The sequence below is a fragment of the Antechinus flavipes genome, chromosome 1, assembly GCF_016432865.1.
Source record: "Antechinus flavipes isolate AdamAnt ecotype Samford, QLD, Australia chromosome 1, AdamAnt_v2, whole genome shotgun sequence".
Taxonomy (NCBI): Eukaryota; Metazoa; Chordata; class Mammalia; order Dasyuromorphia; family Dasyuridae; genus Antechinus; species Antechinus flavipes.
Genome location: NC_067398.1, coordinates 657,577,170 through 657,599,761, shown reverse-complemented (window position 1 = coordinate 657,599,761; position 22,592 = coordinate 657,577,170). Strand labels below are relative to the sequence as shown.

Here is a 22,592-nt window from a genome sequence, read left to right as displayed (position 1 = left end):
AGAAGCCTGTAATTTCCAGCTGAGGTAATTGGTCTCAGGCTCAGGAAAGAGGTCACTGTATCTTCAGAGCTTTTGCTGTTCCTACAAGGCTCTCCCCCAGTTTCTGTCCCCTTTTCCCCTTGCTGCCCCAGACCCTTCCTTCCTCTTCCCCTTTCTCCCCAACAGCTTCCTGCCCCAGGCTCCAGGAAGGCTCTGAGCTTAAGGAAGGAACCTTTTGGGGTTTTGGGGGGGTGAAGGAGTCAGATACTCCTGGTTTGCCCCCTCTTAGCCTTTGGGAAGGGAGGCTGGGATTTTTGGACAGCTGGGGTTTCTCCTGGCCTTGGGGTTGAGGCCTAAATCCCTGGGGTCCTTAAACTTCCTGCTATACCCCGAGGCCCTTTGGGGCTAGTAGGTAGAAACGGGAACCCCAAAGCAATGAGTGCAAGTGACAAAGAGACATTTTAGTTTTTTAATCTCTGTTAAAAAACAAACAAACCCAAAAACCTTCCTTACAATTAGAATTGTTCCAAATTGGAATGGACACCTCAAGAAATAGTGCGTTCCTGCACATTGGAGGTCTTCAAACAGAGGCTGTAGTACCACATGTTTAGTATGATGGGGTTCTTCTTTGTGTGGGGTTGAAAAATAGGCTTTTCGAGGTCCCTTCCAATTCTGTAATTCTGTGAGCCCCCTCCCCTTCTTCTGGGCTCTTCTGACTTCATCCCCTTCTTGGCTTTTATGAGTGCTCTACTGCTTCCCACCCCTCCTGCTGATGAGGGTAGGACATCTGGCTCTTCAAGGGGTGGTCTGCCATCTCCAGAAGCGAGGAAAAGAAATTATGGCTTCTTTCCAGAGGGAGATGGAGGCTCTGAGTCCCCCATAAATTAGGTTTAAGCAAGAAGACACAGGCCCCATCTCCATGTAGACGTCATTTTCCAGGGCTCCAGACTTTGAAGCTCGGTGGAAGAGAAGTTAGGATGAAGCCATTTGTACACAGCAGTGGGAGCTGAGGGAGTAATCTGGACAAGCTTCCTGGGGAGGGCTGAGTGAAAAAGGGAAGTGAATGATAAAGTGAGGGCAGAGAAGAGCCTTGAGGGTCGATGGGGTTTTCCCAGGCTTGGTGATGGGTTAGTCTGGGACAGTTACTAGTTCCTCTGTCTTTTCTCCTCCTTCTCTTCCTCCTCTTTTAGTCTCTGCCCTCTTATCTCACCCTGGACAGAAAATACAGAGCTCTGAGAAGACCACTGGGTGTTGAGCTAGAAGATGCTGGTTTGAATTCTGTTTGCCCTGTCTGGGGCTCAATTTCTAATCTGCAAAGGGAAGATATTGGATTAGATGATCTCTCAAGTGCCTTCTTGTTCTGTCTCCCCCAATTTCCTTGGAGTACCAGACTCCTGGCAACAGCCCTTTCCCTCTTCCCTTCTTTCCCCACCCCTTTTCCCCCCAGGGATGCACAATGAGTGTAGTGTAGAGAGACTGGCAGGAGCAGATTTGCATTCATTTGCATGTCATTTGCATATTACTCCTTTTGTCTAAACTCTGATGGGAAAAGAACTCCTTTTCCCCTTCTCTTCTCTGTCTGTGGGTACCAGAGTCCAGAAGGGCAGAAGACAGGGAGTGGAGGGATTTGAGCCGTGTCAAACATCAGATGGAAGACGCCAAGATATCACTAGTCTAACTCTTCCATTTATATGTAATAAAACTAGTGACCAAGAGTCTTTGCCCACTTGTAAATAGTTTGGGTAGGATTCGAACTCAGATCTATCTCCCAATCTAGTAGCCTGCAACTTTCCCAAGGCGGCGCCTCCAGTCAGCAGATCTTCTGGGTCCCCTTGGTGAGATCAAGACCTTCTTCACCATGTCCATGTTCTGGGAGGGGATGGGAAGCCTGGAATCTGCCCTTAGTTTTCCCAGGGATACTTAGCCTGGGAGGAAGAGCAGGGATCGGTATGAGGGTTCCAGGAAGTCAACCATGGGGGGACTCAGAGGAGGCCGGGTTTGTGGGGCCCGAACAGGTCTGAAATGGAATGATGTGACCCTTTATGGTCTCCTGGGGACCTCAGGAAAGCAATTACCTGTCTATAAAGGCAGCTGGCTGGTGCAGTGGACAGAGTCCAGTCACAAATGTGACATTAGCTGTGGGATCCTAGACACAGGAGTGGGGACAATAAAATCACCTTCCTCAGACCAAATGAATTAATATAAAGTGCTTTGCAAACCTTAAAGTGTTAAATAAACGTTAGCTGTGGTTATTACAATAGGGATAAAAGGGAAAGGAGAGCAGAGACTTTGAGGAGACCCTCCCCCCCCCAGGACGTTTAGACTAGTCTTGGGTAGAAGTAAAGAGGGCTTGGGTTGGAGAAGAGGCAGGGAGTATGAAGAGGAGGGGACTGATTCAAGAGATCTCATAGGATCTATCAACTGATGGGAGAAAATTTGGAGGAAGAAAAGAGGCTGCTTCAGGGAAACCAGTAGTAACAGTGCTAAAATAGAGGCAGAAGAGCTGAATTCAAATCCTGCCTTTCATTTTAGGACTCTTTTGGTTTGATTATTTCTTCAGTCCTTTCTTAACTCTAAATCCTGTGATTTGATCTGTGGTTTTAACCTGTGGCCAGGGAAGCTAAATCTGTAAGACAGAGATGGGGAAGTCAGGAGAGATTCTGTAACAGATATACTCTGACCCATATCGTTCTTTGGTGAATGGGGGAGGGCCAAAATGGTTCCAAAGAGGTTCTACCAGCACCAGAATAATAAAAACAATTTTCTTTCTTATAGCATGTAAGAGTTTATAATGCATTTTCCCTGCAGTAATCTCCCGAAGGTGGTAGTACAGGTATTATTATCCCATTTTATAGATAAAACAACTGAGAAATAAAGTGAATTTTCTGAAATTATATATCCATGAACATTCCCCTATTGTTGCTAAGTAGTGGTTCTTAAAAAGCATGTCTTGAGTTTTTCAGGGTGTACTTTGAAATCCCCAGCTCTTGCTCCCCCTCTTCCTCCCCAGCTGCTCTTCTTAGCTTGACTTTGGGAAGGTCACAGTAATAGCAATATGCTGCATAAAGTCTCCTTCTCCCTTAGGGAAGTGTAGAAGAGAAGGGGAAGGAGTAGTGGTAGCATCCTAAGGCCTAGACCAGGGCTTTTTAAATTTTTTCCATTCATGACTCCTTTTTGCCCAAGAAATTCTTAAGTGATCCTGGGTATATAGGCATACAAATCAAACAATTACTGATAATAAATCATAATTTTGCAACCCCACCTCACCCACATTCATTTACAAAACTTTATATGAGGTTGCAAACTAGTTTAAGAAACTAGGGCCTAAATTCCATAGACTTGGGATAGAAAATGCCGTCTGCATCCAGACAACTATGGAGACCAAATATGGAGACATACTATTTTCACCTTTCTTTGTTTTTTTTTTCTTTTTAGTCTGATTTTTCTTGCTTAATAAGACAAATATAGAAATTTGTTTAAAAGAATTGCATGTATTTAACTTTTATCAGATTATTTGCTATCTTGGGTAGGGGGAGTTAAAGGGAGGGAGAGAAAAAATTCGGAACACAAATGAATGTTGAAAACTATCTTTACATGTATTTGAAAAATTAAATACTTTTGAAAATTAAAAAAAATTAACTACTGAATATTGGTGGGGGAAAAAAACCGCTGGGGCCTAGACCATAGGTCTGGAAACTCAACGGCCTGGGAAGATTTTTATTGCTAATTTCCTTGTTCAGTATAACTTGATTGCTCCTAAGTGAAGAATATTGTACTATGAGGTAGAAAAAAAAAATATGAGAACCACTGGCCTAAGGTAATGGTCAGTATAGCTATGTCCACACCCAGGAAAACAGAGGAGCTTTTAAGAGGGATGGGGATGTGGGTAGTGGGGGAAGAATGTCAACTATATCAATTCTCAGCAAGACTGAAAGAAAGGAATGGCAGATCAGTGATAGGAATTTCAGTGTTGAACATTTGAGGAATATTTAATGCAAGCACAGGATTTAGACCTGGAATGGACTTACAGTGATTTCATAAACCAATCTCCTGATTTTACAAATGTTGAAGCTCAGAGAAATAAACTGACTCAGTTTACAAAACTGAGGTCCAGAAAGATAAATTGACTTGTTTAAAATCATCTAAGGAGTAGGGAACAGAACCAGAATTCAAACCCAGGTCCTCTGATTGCAAGGATTAGTCTTTGTCTGTCTTTGTCCCATGCTAGTTAGTAGTGTGGTTCACTCTTGTTTTTGAAATCCATGAAGGCCTAAGGTCTTGAAGAAATGCTTTTGTAGATCTTAGAAAGTTGGGAGGAAAAGCTAACTCTACAGATAAGAGTTGGCCTGAAATATTAGGGAGTGAATGGCTGAAGATCTTTAAATTTCCGAAAAACTACCAAGAAAGAGAGAAATCTGTAATACACACTCCCTCCCCATTCTCCCCACAGGTCCTGTTCAGGACTATAGAAAATGATTTATTTTTCTTTGTCCCAAGAGACAATGAGAATTAATAAGGAGAAACTGGAGCAGGCAAATTTTTACTGTATCTCAAAGAGTATCTTAAAAACAGTTCAATTTAATAAGCATTTATTAAATTCCTACAATTTTCCAGGCAGAGTGCTTGGAGTGTCTTTGGATTTAAAGACAAAATCAAGAAAATCCCTGCTTGCCTTCATGGAGTTTATGTTTTTGAGGGGTTGAGGGAACCAGCATGTCCTCAAATGTGTAACTGCAAAGGAAGTGAAGAGTTTAAGAAAAATTGTTGGTGGATTAGAAAGATCTGCAGAATGTGGGACTAGAAGTAAACCTAGGGGGAGAACATTCCAGGCCTATAGAAAGGCAGGAAAGTGGGAGCTGCTAAGATCCCAAATGGGGGAAACAAGCAGGCAGCTTGGCTGGAATGAAGACTTTATGAGGGAGGGTAATGTAGGATCCTGGTATCCTAGCTTTGGAACCAAGAAGGACCTCAGAGTTTATCTAGTGAAAGTATAATTCCTCTTATTTCACAGTCTAGAAAATCAAACTGGAGGAGGCCTAAGGTCCGAGAGAAAGAATCTGACTCCAGAGAGAGTGGGCCAAGTAGTTCTCAAACTTTTTGATCTCAGAACCTTTTTTAGACTTTAAAAATTCTTAAATTAAATTATTAAAGAACTTTTTTGTTTATGTTGTGGGTTATGACTACTAATATTTGCTGTATTAAAATATAAAGATGATCAATAAAATATTAATTCATTGAAATAACTGATAATAGAAATAGCATTTTCTTTTTTTATAATAGCTTTTTATTTTCAAAATGTATACAAAGATAATTTTCAATATTCACCCTTGCAAAACCTTGTGTTTCAAATTTTTCTCCCTCTTCCCCTACTCCTTCCGTTAGACAACAAGTAATCCAATATGGGTTAAACACATGCAATTATAAACACATTTCTGCATTTATCATGCTGCACAAGAAAAATAAGATCAAAAAGAAAAAAATGAGAAAAAAACCAAGCAAACAATTAACAAAAAAGGTGAAAATACTATGTTGTAATCCACATTCAGTACCATAGTCACTCTTTCTGGATATAGATGATGGCTCTCTCCATCACAAGTTGAAATAACATTTTCTTAATAATAAAAAAAAAGTATATATATTTTTAAGACAGGAAAAATATCAGGGCAGCTAGATGGTATAGTGGATAGAGTGCCAGCCCTGAAGTCAGGAGGACCCAAGTTCAAATCTGGCCTCAGATTCTTAACACTTCCTAGCTGTGTGACCTTGGGCAAGTCACTTAACCCTAATTGCCTGGGGTGGGGGGGAGAGAGGGGAAGAAAAAGAAAGAAAGAAAAACAGGAAAATATTAGGGAGAAAGAGAGTACTAACTTTTTTAGGGCCTACTATGTGCCAGCCATATAATATCTATTATGAACCCATATTTGAACTCAGGTCTTCCTGACCCCAGTTCTAACCCTTTATCCACTATGCCGCCAGCTGCCTTAAGAAGAAGAGTGATAGCGTTTGACATATTTTGGAAAACTCTCTAATGTCTTCTATTTTAACATGTTTAACAAATATTGGATTATTTGCCATATAAGGGAGGAGATGCGGTAAGGAAGGGAAATTTGGAAAAAAAGGTTTTGCAAGGGTGAATGTTGAAAAATTATCTATGCATATGTTTTGAAAATAAAAAAGCTTTAATGAAAAAAATTTTAAAATATCTCTAATGTCTGATGATAGAAAGCAACTATATTCTTGTCTCTGTGTTTGTATTCAGTCTATTGCAATGTTGTTTTGGTTGAAAAATCTACAGAAAATCTGGTCTCACACAGATATGTAGTAGGACCAGGGAGAAATATTTTAATAGACAAAAACCATCCTATTATTATTATGAAAATTGTTTTGACCTCCTTTACCATCCCCCAGGGACGACCAGAGGTCCCTTGACTACACATGCAGAACCTACATTATATGAAAAATTGGCTAGAGCCAGACTACAAAGGGCTTTAACTATCAAAGAGAGGAGTTAATATTTTATCCTGAAGGCAACAGGGAGTTATTGAAGTTTATGAGTAGGGGAGTGATGTGAACTTTAGGAATATTAGTTTGGCAGCCATATGGAGGAGGAATCAAAACTGTCTTTGGTTAGATTAACTTGTCTAATGAAAAGATACTTGGTCCTGTAATGAGGAGGTTTTGTGATTGCTATTTTTTAACCCTATGACTTTAAACCTTCTAATTATTATTTCTTCCCTTCTAGAATGATTTTTTTTTAAAATAAAATTTTCTTGATGTCTTTCATTTTTACATCACCTAAATTATCCTTTGTACCTTTTCCTCTCCACCTCCCAAAGAGCCATGATGTATAACAAAGAATTTAGTTTAAAAGAGAAAAAGGAAAAGGGGTAAAAACAGCAAAATCAATCAATATACTCCCCCAAATTAACTCTCTATATTATAACACATCCATAGGCCCCTGCCTCTGTAAAGAAGGATAAGGAAGTGGTTTCTTATAGCCTTTCTTTCAAGACAAGTTTGTTTTTTGCTGTAACATTGAAATTATTTTCTCTATATTTTTGTATTTATTGATCAGGATGTACATTTTATCTCCTTAGTAGAACACAAGTTTCAAGTCCATAACCACCTTTTTGTGAATCCATTCCCAGTACTTACCAGAAGGCCTATAACCTCATTTAATTGAACTGGAGTGATTTAGGGCAAAGCTTTGTTGAGCCTTGGTTTCCCCATATGCAACTAGGACACCAATACTCTTACAAAGTTATTGTGATGTAAGTGCTATATTAACATTATTATAAATAATATCAGTAGTTAAAATGGGACGAGCTGCCTTGGGAGGTAATGAGCCCCTCAAGGTGTCCAAGCAGGAAAGAGATGGATGCCCTTCTTCCAGAAAGTTATGGGGGGGATTCCTGCTTTGTGGAAGGAGGTTGGACCTGGGATCCTGAGGGTCTTGAGAGCCCAGAGATTCTAGGATTCTTTAAGGGACTAATTTGATGAAATGTGAATTAGTGAGCCGAAAGAATGTGGGACCAGAGCATCACAGATTCAGCGTCCAGTAGTGAGGTTGACATGATGCACAGCTCACACCGTGGCTATGGTCCGACAGCTGGGCCGTATTGGTGGCCAAGGAGGGAGACAGTAACAGCAGGGGGTTTAGGGGCGGAAAGGGGCCTCCCCCTTAGGCAGGGCCTATTCTGGGCTGTCATTTCCTGTTTCCGGCCTTGCTCCCAAGGGCGGTGGTTGGAGGGGAGTGAATGGGTGCCCTCCTTCCCCCCACTAGGTTTGGGGCATATTCTCTGGGGTGGGCCATCCCTTTCCTCAGCCCAGAACCAAACCTGGGAGGTGGCTGAGCTTGCAAGGAAGAAGGCTATTCCTCTTTCCTCCCCTTGTGGAATCTGGCTGAGGTCCCTTCCACCCTCACCCTGGGGAGAGCTAGTGAGAAAGTCTATCCTGTGGTTTAAGCCAGATCCCTCCCGCAGTGCCGGGGAGCCCCCAGTCTTGAGTCATAGTCTCTTGTCATAGGACTGAGGGTAAAAGCCTTTGACCATCAGCTGATCTTCCAGAGGTCAAGGAGGAACTTCCCCAGCCTCTTTCTCCTATCTTTTCTCTTACCTCTTTTCTCTCTTTTCTTCCTCCTCCTCCTCCTCTTTCTCTTCCTCCTCTTCTTCTTCTTCTTCCTCTTTTTCTTCTTTTTTCCTCCTCTTTTTCTTCCTTCCTCCTCTTCTTCTTCTTCCTCCTCTTCTCCTCTCTTTCTCCTCCTCTTTCTCCTCCTTCTTTTCTTCTACTTCCTCCTCCTCTTTTTTTCCTTCTCTTCTTTCTTTTCCTCCACTTCTTCTTCCTCTGTCTATGTCTCTGTCTCTCTGTCTGTCTGTCTCTCTCTCTTTCTCCTTCTCATTTCTTCTCCTTCCCCTCATTCCTCTTCTTCCCTCTCCTCTTTCCTATCTTCCTTCTTCTTTTCTTTCCTCTTCTCCTCTCATCCCTGTTACTTGGGAGGTTAAGGCTGGAGGATCCCTTGAGTTTGGGAGTTCTGAGATCTAGCAGGGATAAAGCTGATCAGTGTCCACACTAAGAATACCAATATGGGAAGTCCCTGGGAATGAGACCCACCAGTCTGTCTAGGGAGGAGGAAGTAGAAGCCCAAACTGTGTCTACACAAACACACAGACATGTCTTTTGACCTTTTTTTTTTTTTTTTTTTTTTTGTCTACATCATTGGTAAGAGAACTCCCAGGGAGGGGATAATTACTTCAAGTTCTGAGATGCTAAATAAGTTAACTGAGGCTCCCCTAGATCCAGAAGGTCAGACAGAAGGTCAAGACAAGAGGAGTTGTTAGATTTTTGGAAATCTAATCATGATTAAAAAAAACAGGGCTTGATGTATTGTTTTGTTGATCATCTAGACTTAAGAAAAGGAAGGGAAAAGTGTTAATGAAACAGACTGCTGTGTTGGTGAATAGACCATATTGTCTCTTCTATAAATACATTAAAAAATACAAAGCCATTTAATGGGGGTGCTTTCCCTTTGGGGCTGAGCAGTAGATCAAGAAGGGTGCGGAGAGGATGGTATATATGTGGAATTTTAAAGAAACAGTTGGTTCTAAGAGACAGTGGAAAGGAGGGTGGATGATCTGGTCATGGGGAACCAGCTAATAATGCAAAGGCGCACAGAGAGGAGATGGAATGTTCCATGTTTCAGTGAGTGAAGAGGAATATACAATAAATCAGGAAAAGTAGGTTGGATCTAGGTTGTGTATTCCTCTCCCCCTCCCCAGGCTATTGGGGTTAAGTGACTTGCCCAGGGTCACACAGCTAGGAAGTATTAAGTGTCTGAGGTCAGATTTGAACTCAGGTCCTCCTGACTTCAGGTGCTCTATTCACTGTGCCATCTAGGTGTCCCTAGGTTGTATATTTTTTAAATGCCAAGTAGAGGAGTCACCTTTGATCCCATAGGGAATTGGGTGCCACTGATCAGAGAGAATTTCTTGATCAGAGCAATGACATGGTCAGACTTGTATTTTAAGAAGAATACTTTGGCATCTGAGGATGCCTTGGAGAGGAAAGGCATTGGAAGTAAGAATTCTAATGAGGAGGCAGTAGTCCAAGTAAAAGGTACCAAGGGCTTGCTTGAGACAGAAGTCAGAGATTCTAGGGAGCCAGAATTTGGCGATTGTCCAGATTTAGGAGTGACTGAGAGATGAGATACAAGGATGATTCAGAGGTGCTTGAGCATGGAGCCAGAGTTCTCAAAAGGTGACTCTTGATACAGGAAGCCTTTTCACCTGAATTTTTATTGTAAAATAATTTTTTGTTATGAACTTATAAACACGAACATTTTGATATGCAAAGAACAGAAAAAAGAATTATATGCGAATCTATCTGTGTAGACTATAGTCTGTTTTTTATTCATTCATTCATTCATTTTCTTATTTATTTATTTGCCGAGGCAATTGGGGTTAAGTGACTTGCCCAGGGTCACACAGCCAGGAAGTGTTAAGTGTCTGAGATTAAATTTGAACTCAGGTCCTCCTGACTTCAGGGCTGGTGCTCTATTCACTGCTCCACTAGCTGCCCCTATGGTCTGTTTTTTTAAAGAAACCATGTATTAAGGTTTTTATCTGTCAGCAAGGTGGATTATGGATGGAGTGTTGGACTTCGATTCAGGGAAACCTGACTTCAAATCCAGCCTCAGATGCCTAATAGCCACATGACACTTGGAAAAGTCATTTTAACCTTTCTTTATCTCAGTTTCTTCAACTGTAAAATGTGAATAATAATAGCACTTACCTCTATGCGGTATTTTGAGGATTAAATAAGATAATATTTGTGAAATACTTAGTATAATGTCTAGTGCAGAGTAAACATGATAAATATTAGCTATTATTAATATATTATACATAAATATATTATATGATATTATTATTATTATTAAGTTGAACACAATAATAACAAAACTACCCTGCTTGTCTATTTCCTTCTGCTTTCTTTGGAACATTTTTTGTTTCATCATTCTTTCATTTCTTCTTTTTTGGTGTATATCACTGTCACTAGCTACCAGCTCCACCTCCTCTCAGCCATTTAGATGTTCTCCCTCATAACAAATACACTCATGCAAAACAAATCCTCATGTTGACTTCGTCCAGAAATGTCTGTCCCTTTTGTCCCTCCATGAGTCCCTAACCTATCCATCACTCCTCTCTCAGGAGTTGGGGAGCATGCTTCCTCTGTGGGTGCTTGTGTGAACCTTCTTTGGGCATTTCATGCTCCCAGTTTAAAGTTTCAAAAATATTTTTTTGCTTAACTTTACATTTTTACCGTCATTGTATGAATTGTTTTGGTTCCACGTGTCCTCCCAGGTTTCTCTGAATCTCTCCCTTTTGTCATTTCTTAGAGCACAATGGTATTCTGTTTCATCCAGGTGCTATAATTTGCTTAGCGTTTCTCCAATTGAAGGATGCTTATTTAGTTTCCAGTTCCTTGACACAGCATGAAATGTTCTGTGAATATTTATGTGCATGTGGGCCAAGATCTTGCTGAGAAAAGAGCCTTGCTGCTGATCTGGGGGTAGGATGGAGAGGATGGGGGTAACATCATTCCCTTTGCTCCTCTCTGTCTTCCAGTTCCTTTGCCTCAAGAACATCCGCACCTTCCTGGCGGCCTGCTGTGAGAAGTTTGGGCTCCGCAGAAATCAGCTGTTTGAGGTCTTTGACCTTTTTGATGTACAGGACTTTGGGAAGGTCAGTCCTTTAAATAGCTGTCTCTCCTTGCCCCACACTGGGACCTATCATCCTCTTTCTAGGAGCAAGAAGGCTGAACTAGAATCCAGGATTTAGAGTTAGAAAAAATATCAGAAACCATCTAAAGATCACTAATGTTGACTGCTCTCTGACTCCTCCAAGTGAAAACCCAAGATCCCAAACTTCGAAAGAAACTGGCCAATGTATATGTGTATGGGTGGGGAGTGGCCAAAGTTGCAAAATGACAGGGTAAAAAAATTGAATTGTATAAACCACAAGTCTACCTACTATGTATGAGTGGAGAGAATCCAATCTGCGGGATATTATCTTAGGGATGATATAGGGAAGAGAAAACAGATTTCCTTAAATTAATTAAGGAGAAGGGGAAGGTGGGAGAAAAAGAAGTCACTGATTAAATAAATTGGAAGGATCTGGTAAAAGCAACTCTTAGTAAAGGAAGCATCAGAGACTTGGAGGGATAGGTTGGAGGGAGAGATGTTCAGTTAGGAAGGCTTTCATGAAGAAGGGGGATTTGAACTTGGACGTTTAGTGACTTATTAGGAAAGGAGGAAAAGAGAAAGGGTTGGCACAGCAAGTCCTTGCCAAGGATTGCTGCACTTTGGGAATGGAGATGCAAATTATATGTCTCCAGGGTTTTTACAGCTTTGTCTACTGGTGAAAAGTTAATGGATAACTGGCTTGGGGACTCTGGCAGTTCTGGAAGCTTAGAACCTGGAAATCCTGGAACATTCAATACCCAAATTCATAGAATTTTAAAATCCCAGGCTCTTGGAATCTTGGAAGTATAAAACTACGGACTAAGAAGCTGAAATTCTGGGATTTACAAAAATCAGAATATTGGAGTACTGAAATTAAGGTTCTAGGGGAGCCTGGGCTTAAACTCAGGCTTATCTGAATTCATGATGCCATGCAAAGGGTGGTTACCACCTTGGTCCCAATTTCTGAGTCTTTTTTCATGTTCAGGTAATCTATACCTTGTCGGCTCTATCATGGACAACAATTGCCCAGAACAAGGGGATCATGTGAGTTTTTCTTGTACTTTCCATGCTTCTAACTCTCTCCTCTTGCCCCTTCCCCCATTACCTAGCCCTTCCATTTTTGTTCCTCTGACTGCTATCTTCTTGTCCTGTGGTAGAGACCAATGTACACACAGGATTTTTACCACACTTTACAATGCCTATAAATGTGAATAATAATGACGATGAGCCCTGAGAAGGGCTCAAAACGCCAGTTCGTTGCCCAGGAAAGGTTCCCCATCCTTCTCTTCCCAATTCTGCCTCTCTCCTCCCCAGGCCCTTCCCCACAGATGAAGACAACTTTGGGGATGATGACATTTACAGTGGACTGTCAGATCAGATCGAGTGAGTGACCCCCTCTGGGAGATGGATCAGAAACCTGGAAGCTTTTTCAGAAGCTGGAGATGAGGCTTCTTTCTATTCTTTGACAGAAAGAGAGAGAGCAGGAACAGCTTTACCTTTGGGGTAGGGGGCTGAAAAGCACAGGAGAAAGGCAGAGATACCATCAAGGGAGGCTTCCCAGAGGAGGTGTTTTGGTGGGACCATTTTAATTCCTAGGCTTTGGGCACCAGAGAAAAGGGGATATAATGTATGATGAGCATGCCTTCTCCTAAGTGACACTGTGGAGGAAGATGAGGACCTTTATGACTGTGTGGAGAATGAAGAAGCAGAGGGGGATGAGATCTATGAAGATCTCATGCGAACAGAACCCGCACCCATGCTGGTAAGTTGGGGGGGGGGTGGATTGTGGTGATGATCCTGGATATGGGAAGGGGCTGATGAATGACCCCTGGGGCTGTTCCTGCAAGGACCTCTAAAACGTATGTGTTCCTCCTCTCTTTCTCAGCCAAAGATGACGGAGCTGGACAAGAAGGCCTGTTGTCTCCGGGAGATCCAGCAGACAGAAGAGAAATATACTGACACTCTCAGCTCAATCCAGCAGGTGGGCAGCCAGCCTAGGGCATGTCTTGTGGCCTGGCTGGGGGATCCTTTCCTTTTCTTCAAGCTCATTTCTCTCTTCTCTAACCTCTAGCACTTCCTGAAGCCTCTGCAGCGATTCCTAAGACCAGAAGACATTGAGATCATTTTTATCAACTTGGAGGTGAGCTTAGACCTTCCTTTCTTTAAGTCCTACCAAGGCTCTCCAATCCAACTTTTCTGCCCCATTCTCCCTTCATCCATTCACTTGTTCATTCTTTTTATCTCAAATTCAGCATGACAAAGTATCCAGAGTACTGGTCTCACAGTCCTGTCTCTCATGGACAGTAACAGGCTGTATAATCTTGAGCAAGTTACTTGGGATCTCTGAGCCTCATTTATCAATCTATAAAATACAATACCTGTAATATCTATCTTATAGTGACCTAGCCTTACCAGATCAAAAAGTCTGTTATAAAGTGGCAGCCTATCTTATAGTGACCAGACCTAAAACTCTGCTATGAAGTGGCAATCATCAAAACCATTTGGAACTGACTAAGAAATAGAGTAGTGGATCAGTGGAACAGGTTATGTTCACAAGACATAATAGTCAATGACTATAATAATCTGGTATTAATAAACACAAAGACTTTAGCTTCTGGGATAAAAGCTAATTATTTGACAAAAATTGCTGGGAAAATTGAAAAATGGTATGACAGAAACTAGGCACTGACCAATACTTAACACCCTATTCCAAGATAAGGTCAAAATGGGTTCATGATTTAGACATAAAGGATGATATTATAAACAAATTAGGAGAGCAAGGGATAGTCCACCTTTCAGATCTGTGTAGAAGGGAGGAATTTGTGACCAAAGAATCATTAGACAACATTATGAAATGCAAAATGAGTAATTTTGATTACATTAAATTAAAAAGTTTTTGTACAAGTAAAACTGATGTAGCCAAGATTAAATGGGAAGCAGAAAGCTAGTAAACATTTTTTTAGCCAGTATTTCTGATAAAAGCCTCATTTCTTCCCCACTCCAGGTTTTTCTTTTTTTACTTTTATTGTTAAATTTTTAATATCCAATTATTTATTTAGTATTTCCCTCCAGTTATATTTAAAATGATTTTTTGCATTTCTTTAAAAATTTTTTTTGGGTTTCAGATTCTTTCCCTTATCCCCAACCCCCGCCCTCATTAAGAAACCACATATGAAGTTATGCAAAACATTTCCATAAAAGTCATGTTGTGAAAGAAAACCCTACCCTTAAAAAAATCCTCAAGAAAAATAAAGTAAAAGATTTTAAAAAATTAAAAAAGAGAAAAAAACTACATTATAGGATCAAACCAAGTCAAAAAAAATTATCTATTTTATGGGGGAAGCTAAGTGGTTCGGTGAATAGAACATCAGTCCTGGAATCAGGAGAACTTGAGTTAAAATCTGGTCTCAGACACTTACTAGTTGTGTGATGACTCTGGGCAAGTCACTTCACCCTGATTGCCTCCAAAAAAGCCCCTGCCCTACTATGTGCCAGACACTGTACTTAAGAAAGGCAAAAGACAATTTCTCTTCTCAGATTATTGATAGTCTTATGAGGGAGGAGAGAGAACATGCAAACAACTATGTATAAACAAGACATGTATAGGGTGCATTGGATATCAGTGTGCACAGTGGAAAGACTGCTGGATTAAAAGTCTTTCCAATAATTGCCTGTGAGACCTTGGCAAATGCCCTCTTTTCTGAGCCTCAGTTTCTCCATCTGTAAAATGAGGGGGATAGATAAACCTAAGTCTTATGGGCCTGTCTAGGTGGCTATGTGCAGCAGGTTGGTGAAAATAGAAGGCTGGAGTTCAGGTGGGAGTCATTTGTGTACCTAGCAGGGAAATGAAGTGAGGAGGGCAGGAGGATGAGAAGAGAGCCTGAGAAGGAAATCTGGGAAGTGCCTCCATTCAAAGGCAAGGAAGAGGAAGAAGGTGAAAAATTGGGGACAGGGGAGGTATAAGCCAAGCAATTGGCAGGAATCAGGGAGACTGGAGTAGTCCTGCTTACAGGTCCAAGAGGAGGTAAGAACAGAAAAGAAGGATTTTCTGCCTTCCTCTGGGTATTAAATGTTTCTGAGAAATCCCAAGTCATTTTGTTCCTGTCCCTGGTTCCTGAAGGACTTAGGATAGTTCTTAGGTCTGGAAAGAGGGTGCTCTGGACATAGAAATTTTTTGATGTTAAGGCCCCTCTTCCCTATAAGGGAACTTGTGACTTGGTCATCTATATATGTGGTAGATGTGGGTGTAAGTTCCTTTTGAGGGACACCACATCAAAGTAACTATAGATCTGGGCGCTATAAGAAGGTTGCCAATGATTTTAGATTTAGATTTAATAAGCATTAAGCAATAAAAATTTTAAATATTATTAGATAACATTAATTAAATAATCACATATTAAATAGCTACTATGTGCCAGGTACTGTGCCAAGCATTTTTATAAATATTAGGTCATTTGATCCCCTGGACAACCTTGGGAAGGAGATACTCTTATTATTCCCATTTTATATATGATGAAACTGAGGCAAACAGCAATTAAGTAACTTTCTTAGGGTTAAATAGTATCTGAGGCTAGGTTTTCTACTTATGTTTTCTAGACTCCAAGTACAGGGCTCTATCCACTGGGATACTTTGTTTCTTCTCATGATTTTTTTCTGTCCTGGGTTTTACCTGTTCCTAAGCAAGCCTTCATAGCTCAAGATCAGTCCTCTACCCACCCCCTACCCCACATCTATTTAATGAAGATAAATGAAAATCTCTCTACTTGGGGTTCAAAAACAAACTGCTCAAGTACAGTTTATGCGAAATGTAAAGCTATTTAGTTGAAGTTCAAAAAACAAACTGCTCAACTATAAGTTATGTGAAAAGGACTTTTTAGTGAATGGCAAGCTCAATGTACAAATCAACATAGTTCTTCCCAATTTATTTATTTAGCTTCACTATATTTATATTTAGCTTCATTAAGAGAGGCAGAAGAGTGTCCAGAAGAAGGGAGATTTTGGTCTTTCTGTACTGTACACTTTCAGATCACATTACATCTGGAATTCTGTGTTCCATTCTGGTGTCTCATTTTTAGGAAGGAGATTAACAAACTGGAATAATTCCAGAAGAGGACCACCAGGAGAGCAAGGGATCTGGACACCAGGCAATTTCAGGCTGATTAAGGAAATGGATATCAAAAGATCATTGATTTAGAATTGAGAAGGGATTTTGAAGGTCGTTTAGTTCAAAACCTTCATTTTGTAGCTGCTAAACTTGTGTCTAGAGAGAATAAATGAATTGTGGTTATACAAGGAGTAAGGGGCAGGTGTGAACTCTGGTTCTCTCACTCCTCTGAGTCTTAACTTAGTGTTGTCTCCATGATATTTATCTTGGAGAAGAGAAGAGAAGATTGGAGTCTGTGGGGAGACACATAGTATCTGTTTTCAGATATTTGAAGGCTATTGTGCAAGAAGCCAAGATCTCACCAACCTCAGAGTGCTATATAAAAACAAGATATTGATTGATGATATTATTAGTTCTGCTTGTCCTGAAACAGCAGAACTAGATGTATTAGGTGGAAGCTGCTCAGAGATAGATTTTAAGTCTGATGTAGGCAAAAACTCCCAAATTCCTAACAATCAAAGCCCTTTAAAAGAGAAAGGTAGGAAGTTTCTTCATTCATGGAAGTTTTCAGAAGGATTAGGGATGGTCGATTGCAAGGGATGTTAGGAGGAGAGTCCTGGTCATGTGTGGATTGGACCAGAGTGATGGTGTCAAACTCTGATAGAAATGGGGGCTACCAATCCATGCATGAAGCTCCCTGCCAGCTGTCGATGGACTTCCTTTCTAAATGAAATATTATTTAATTCTATTTTTATTTATTTTGTTAAATATTTCTTAATTGCATATTAATCTGGTGCCATATGCCTTGTGTTTAACACATCTGAGCTCTTGGACTCCTGAAGTCCCTATTATCTCTGAGGTTCTTTGATTCTGTATTTTCTGCTCAGGACCTTCTCAGTGTCCATAGCAGTTTCCTGAGGGACCTGAAGGAAGCACTTTCTGCCAGTGGTGCTGCAGAACTTTATCAGGTGTTCATCAACTATAAGGAGAGGTGAGTCTGGAAGGTGGAAGGGTGATTAGAGGGTCTATTTCTGCCCAGGCTGATACTATGTGGTCTCTAGCATTTTCTGACCACCAGCCACTGGGGGACTGCAGATCTGGGTCCAATTCACCCATTGATTGGCTGTGTGAGTTTGAGTAAATCATTCCCTTTCCCTTGGACTTTAACTTCCTCCATAGTCAAATGGGGGTACACCAAAGCTCAATGGAGTTTTAGGGTTAGGAGAAGGGATGCTTAAGCTGAGGCACTAAAATTCCTTTGGTTTCTCAAGGATGTGCTAGGCCAATTCAACTCTTGAGAACTGATTGTTAAATTTTCAGGGTAAGCATTTACATTGAAATTGACAAATATTACAAATAAAAGTTTAATTTATTGTTTTGTTAATTGTCTAGACTTAGAAATGTGATGGATAAAATGCTAACAATACAGATTAAACTTTTTTTTAATTTAAATTTTATTTTATTTAATAATAGCTTTATATTGACAGAATCCATGCCAGGGTAATTTTTTACAACATTATCCCTTGCACTCGCTTATGTTTCGATTTTTTCCCCTCCCTCCCTCCACCCCACCCCAAGATGGCAAGCAGTCCTATAAATGTTAAATATGTTGCAGTATATCCTAGATACAATACATATTTGCAGAACCGAACAGTTCTCTTGTTGCACAGGGAGAATTGGATTCAGAAGGTAAAAATAACTCGGGAAGAAAATCAAAAATGCAAATAGTTCACATTCGTTTCCCAGTGTTCCTTCTTTGGGTGTAGCTGTTTCTGTCCATCATTTATCCATTGAAACTCAGGTCTCTTTGTCATAGAAATCCACGTCCATCAGAATACATCCTCATACAGTATCGTTGTTGAAGTGTATAACGATCTCCTGGTTCTGCTCATCTCACTTAGCATCAGTCCATGTAGGTCTCTCCAAGCCTCTCTGTATTCATCCTGCTGGTCATTTCTTACAGAACAATAATATTCCATAACATTCATATACCACAATTTACCCAGCCATTCTCCAATTGATGGGCATCCATTCATTTTCCAGTTTCTAGCCACTACAAACAGGGCTGCCACAAACATTTTGGCACATACAGGCCCCTTTCCCTTCTTTAGTATCTCTCTGGGGTATAAGCCCAGTAGTAGCACTGCTGAATCAAAGGGTATGCACAGTTTGATAACTTTTTGGGCATAATTCCAGATTGCTCTCCAGAATGGTTGGGTTCGTTCACAACTCCACCAACAATGCATCAGTGTCCCTGTTTTCCCGCATCCCCTCCAACATTCATCATTATTTTTTCCTGTCATCTTAGCCACAGATTAAACTTTAAAAAATATGTTGTGGACACATTTCCTCTCTCTTAGAGAGCTGGTTGTTAAACATTTACCATTTCTTCCCCTACAGGTTCCTTGTGTATGGCCGTTACTGTAGCCAGGTGGAGTCAGCCAGCAAGCATTTAGACCGAGTGGCCAATATGCGGGAGGATGTGCAGATGAAGCTGGAGGTTGGTGGGCTTGGAGTGGGGTGGGAAAGGAGGTACTGATAGCAACAAGGAACAACCAGTGCTTGTCTATCTAATAAGATTAGATTGAAGTGTACGCTATCTAACTATAATCATACCAGCAACAACAATAGCTCAAAATACCTAACTGGCTCAGTGTTTTCATCAATATAATATTCTCTCTCATAGTGCAGATTGCTAACTATCTATCCCTGTTTATGCTGTCTAATTCTTTTTCATGTTACCTCCCTTTCTATGGTCTACCAGAAGAGGACCATCCAAAATTCTGAAAGTCTTTCTTGATTTCCCTTGATTAAGATTATATCAAGGGGGCACATTGGCTATCCCTTGTTTTGAGATCCAAATAGGTTTAATCATTTACTTGTGATTATATAGCAAAGAAGTAGAAGAGGCAGATTTTGAACTCAGCTCCTTTGACTCCAAATTCAGAGCTGCATTCTTCTTTATTCTCACTACTATATCTTTTTTTTTTTTCATTCATGTATTTCCTTGATGACTCCTATTACCCCAAATTTTCTTCATAATTCTCTGTTGGTAATGTATTAGTTTGCCTGAACCCATTATGTGTCTATCACCCTTAGGATGATGGTACTCAGGTTCAGTTCTTTAGAGATTGTAATGTTCCATATCTCGCAGTTGTACAAGAACACCAGAAGACTACAATAGTATTAAATGAATGGAGCCTTTTGTTTTCCTGAGGACTTTCTCAAAGTCCTGATGCTTCATTGTGGTGTAAAGGTGACTTGGGAGTTTTCCAGGTTATGCCAGCAAAACATAAATTCTGTCAGGTTCTAGTTCTCAGAGAAGACAGTGAGTGTGATCTCAGACTCTGTATGCTTGCTGAAGATAAATCTAGCAGGACCTGGAAAGACCAGACAACTGAGGATCTTTGGTTTTGACCACCCATGAAACAAAAGTGCAAAATGGCCCTTATTTCTCACTTACTTCTGCAGTAATGGTGGCAACACACCAAGAAAAGCAGCAGATGGGGCAAGAATTGAAAATTTTAATGCTCTGAATAAACTTTTTCCTCTGTCAGTGGTGCAATTAAAAGTGCTCCTTGTCTAATGATTAACAATGGCACATACTACTGACGGGTATTGAATCATATCCTTCTTGACACTCTCACCCTGGAGAAAACCAGAAAAAAGGAGGAAGTTGCCTCTGGGACATCATGGGAATGATGGCTCATAGGTTTTGATTTTTTTTTTTTAATATAGGCAAATAAAGGAGCTGGTGGAGTTGGTTTTAAGGGTGTGTCAAAAGAAAACAAGAAGCATCATTTCATGGGACATTTAGCTATTTGGTATTACATCAATCATGATAAGAATTTGCAAAAAGGACCACCATCAAAAAACTGTAGCTTCTGCACAAACATTTATTGTCGAGAATGAAGAGAGAAATTTTATGAAGAACCTAGTAAAAATTTTTAAATTAAATCAACATATATTCTGATCCTTGAGAATTTCAATGCAAAAGTGAAAGTAGTTGAGGATGGGGAAAAGTATGATGGAAAATGTGCCAGGTGGACGCTCTAGAAGCCTCACTTCTATGTATCATAAATGCTTTCTTTTGGAAAAAAATTGAAAGACTCTGGCCTTGGAAAAGATTGATTAGCATCCCAGAAAATACACTTTATTTTATTTAACAGAGAGAGAAATGGCCCTTTGCTCATATGAGGAATCATCTCTGAATTATTAATTGCCTGTGTACAGTCAGATTACCTACTTAATAGAGCAAAGATCAAGAGTCATATAGATCTAGAAGGAAGAAATGAGGAAAAGATTTATTGTACATTAAAAACAACTCAAATCTGATATGGCCAAACATCTTTTAAAAATATTTTATTGATACCTTATTTTTTATTAAAGCTTTTTATTTTCAAAACATGCATGGATAATTCTTCAACAATAACCCTTGCAAAACCTTGTGTTTTAATTCCCCCTCCTTCTCCTATCCCCTTCCCTAGATGACAAGTAGCCCAATATAGGTTAAACATGGTAGAAATTTATATTAAATCCAATATATGCATACATATTTATAAAATTATCTTGCTGTACAAGAAAAATCAAATCAAACCGGAAAAAAATGAGAAAGAAAATAAGATGCAAGCAAACAACAACAAAAAGGGTGAAAATACTATGTTGTGATCCACACTCAATTTCTACTATCCTCTCTCTGGATGCAGATGGCTTTCTTCATCACAAGACCATTGGAACTGGTCTGAATCATCTCATTCTTGAGTCGCATCCATTAGAATTTATTTTGATACCTTGTTTTTTACATTACATTAGACAAATGGTCAATGATGACAGTGGGATATGGGTGGAAGAAAGGACCTAGACACAAACTATAATAATTTCATATAGATGTTTAGCTGGTATCAATCAATAATCATTAAAAAAAAGAGAGAGAGAGAGAGACCAAAGGAATCTAAAAAGTGCCTTAGCAAATACTTGACTAATTTGCCAAGAGGAAAGATATGACATCTGTGGGTTATGCCATTTAAGATATAAACTGATTTGCAAATTCTTATAGAGAAGGATGATGGGTGATTATGAGATGTAGCATCTAAAAAAATGAGAGAAGATAGATCAACAAGTATTTATTAAGTGCTTCTTGAGTACCAGGTACTCTGCTAGGGGCTGGGGATACAAGGACAAAGAATGAAATGATCTCTTCTTGCAATGAGCTTCCATTCTTCTAAGAGCAAATAACATATTCACTGATAAGTCAATCCAGTTTATATATGACATTAAATATTAATTTGGCAACTGTGTAGAGGATGGATTAAGAAGAGGAGAGCCTGGATAAAGGGTGACCAGTAAAGAAGTCAGTCCAAAGAAAAACTAGTGATTTTAATGTGACTAGAGGGAAGAAAAAAAGGGGTAGATGAAAGAGATGTTGAGGAAGGGGAATTGTTATGACTTCATAAGTGAAGTCATAACTGGAGGGAATTAGTGATAATGAAGAGTTGAAAATAACATCCGAGTTGTTAACGTGGGTGACTGAGTGATGGCATTTTGATAGAAATTGAGATATTATGGGAGTGGAAGTTTCAGGAGAATGATAATGAGTTCTAAGATAAGTGATGGCGAGCAGGCAATGGGACATATAGGACTGAAGTTCAAGGAAAGAGATGAGGACTGGCGATGTATATCTGGGAATAATGTGCATAAAGATGATAGTTGAATCCAGAATGAAAATATCTAGAAAGACAAGAGAAAAAGACTCTAGACAGAAGGTGGCAAGTGGAGGGGCAAAACCAGTTTAAAGAAAGTTTAATAATAAGAGACTCAACTAAGCAAAGTCATCCCAAGAATGAGGTTGGAAAGAAGATAACCAACAAATGGAAGATGGAAAAGATACGAAGAGGTCTTAAAATAAAACCCAAAACTCTTTTTACCATCAAGGATAGTAGAAGTATGACGCATTAGTTATATTTCCAGAAGTGCTTAAAGAGAAGGAAGAAATGCCACTTAAAAAAAACAAAGATGGATAAATCAGCTGGACTAGGACAAATATCCCAAAAGGAGATTTAAGCTGGAAGTGGTATAATTATAGGGACAATAAGGATTAATTATTTTAAGTTTCTGTAGGGGGCAAAAATACTAATAGTGTAGAAAAACAAACTTGGACCTTATTACCATTTAAAAAAAGATGATGGAGAGAACAATAAAGTGAAGGCTATTTTTCCATCCACTCATACACACCCACTCACCCACCCCCATATACCTGTACACACAATACAGTGA

The 22,592-nt window shown here is 39.9% G+C and overlaps 1 protein-coding gene across 1 annotated transcript in view; it reads left to right on the top strand.

Moving 5' to 3' along the window:
- The window catches only part of VAV1 (vav guanine nucleotide exchange factor 1), a 35,942-nt gene that overhangs the window by 1,187 nt on the left and 12,163 nt on the right, over positions 1 to 22,592 (top strand). Inside the window, exons 2-9 of the mRNA XM_051971726.1 lie at positions 11,100 to 11,216; positions 12,201 to 12,259; positions 12,530 to 12,598; positions 12,869 to 12,977; positions 13,101 to 13,196; positions 13,287 to 13,355; positions 17,207 to 17,310; positions 18,720 to 18,819. Of these exons, the coding sequence (XP_051827686.1) occupies positions 11,100 to 11,216; positions 12,201 to 12,259; positions 12,530 to 12,598; positions 12,869 to 12,977; positions 13,101 to 13,196; positions 13,287 to 13,355; positions 17,207 to 17,310; positions 18,720 to 18,819 (723 nt within the window). The remainder of the gene's footprint in view (positions 1 to 11,099; positions 11,217 to 12,200; positions 12,260 to 12,529; positions 12,599 to 12,868; positions 12,978 to 13,100; positions 13,197 to 13,286; positions 13,356 to 17,206; positions 17,311 to 18,719; positions 18,820 to 22,592) is intronic.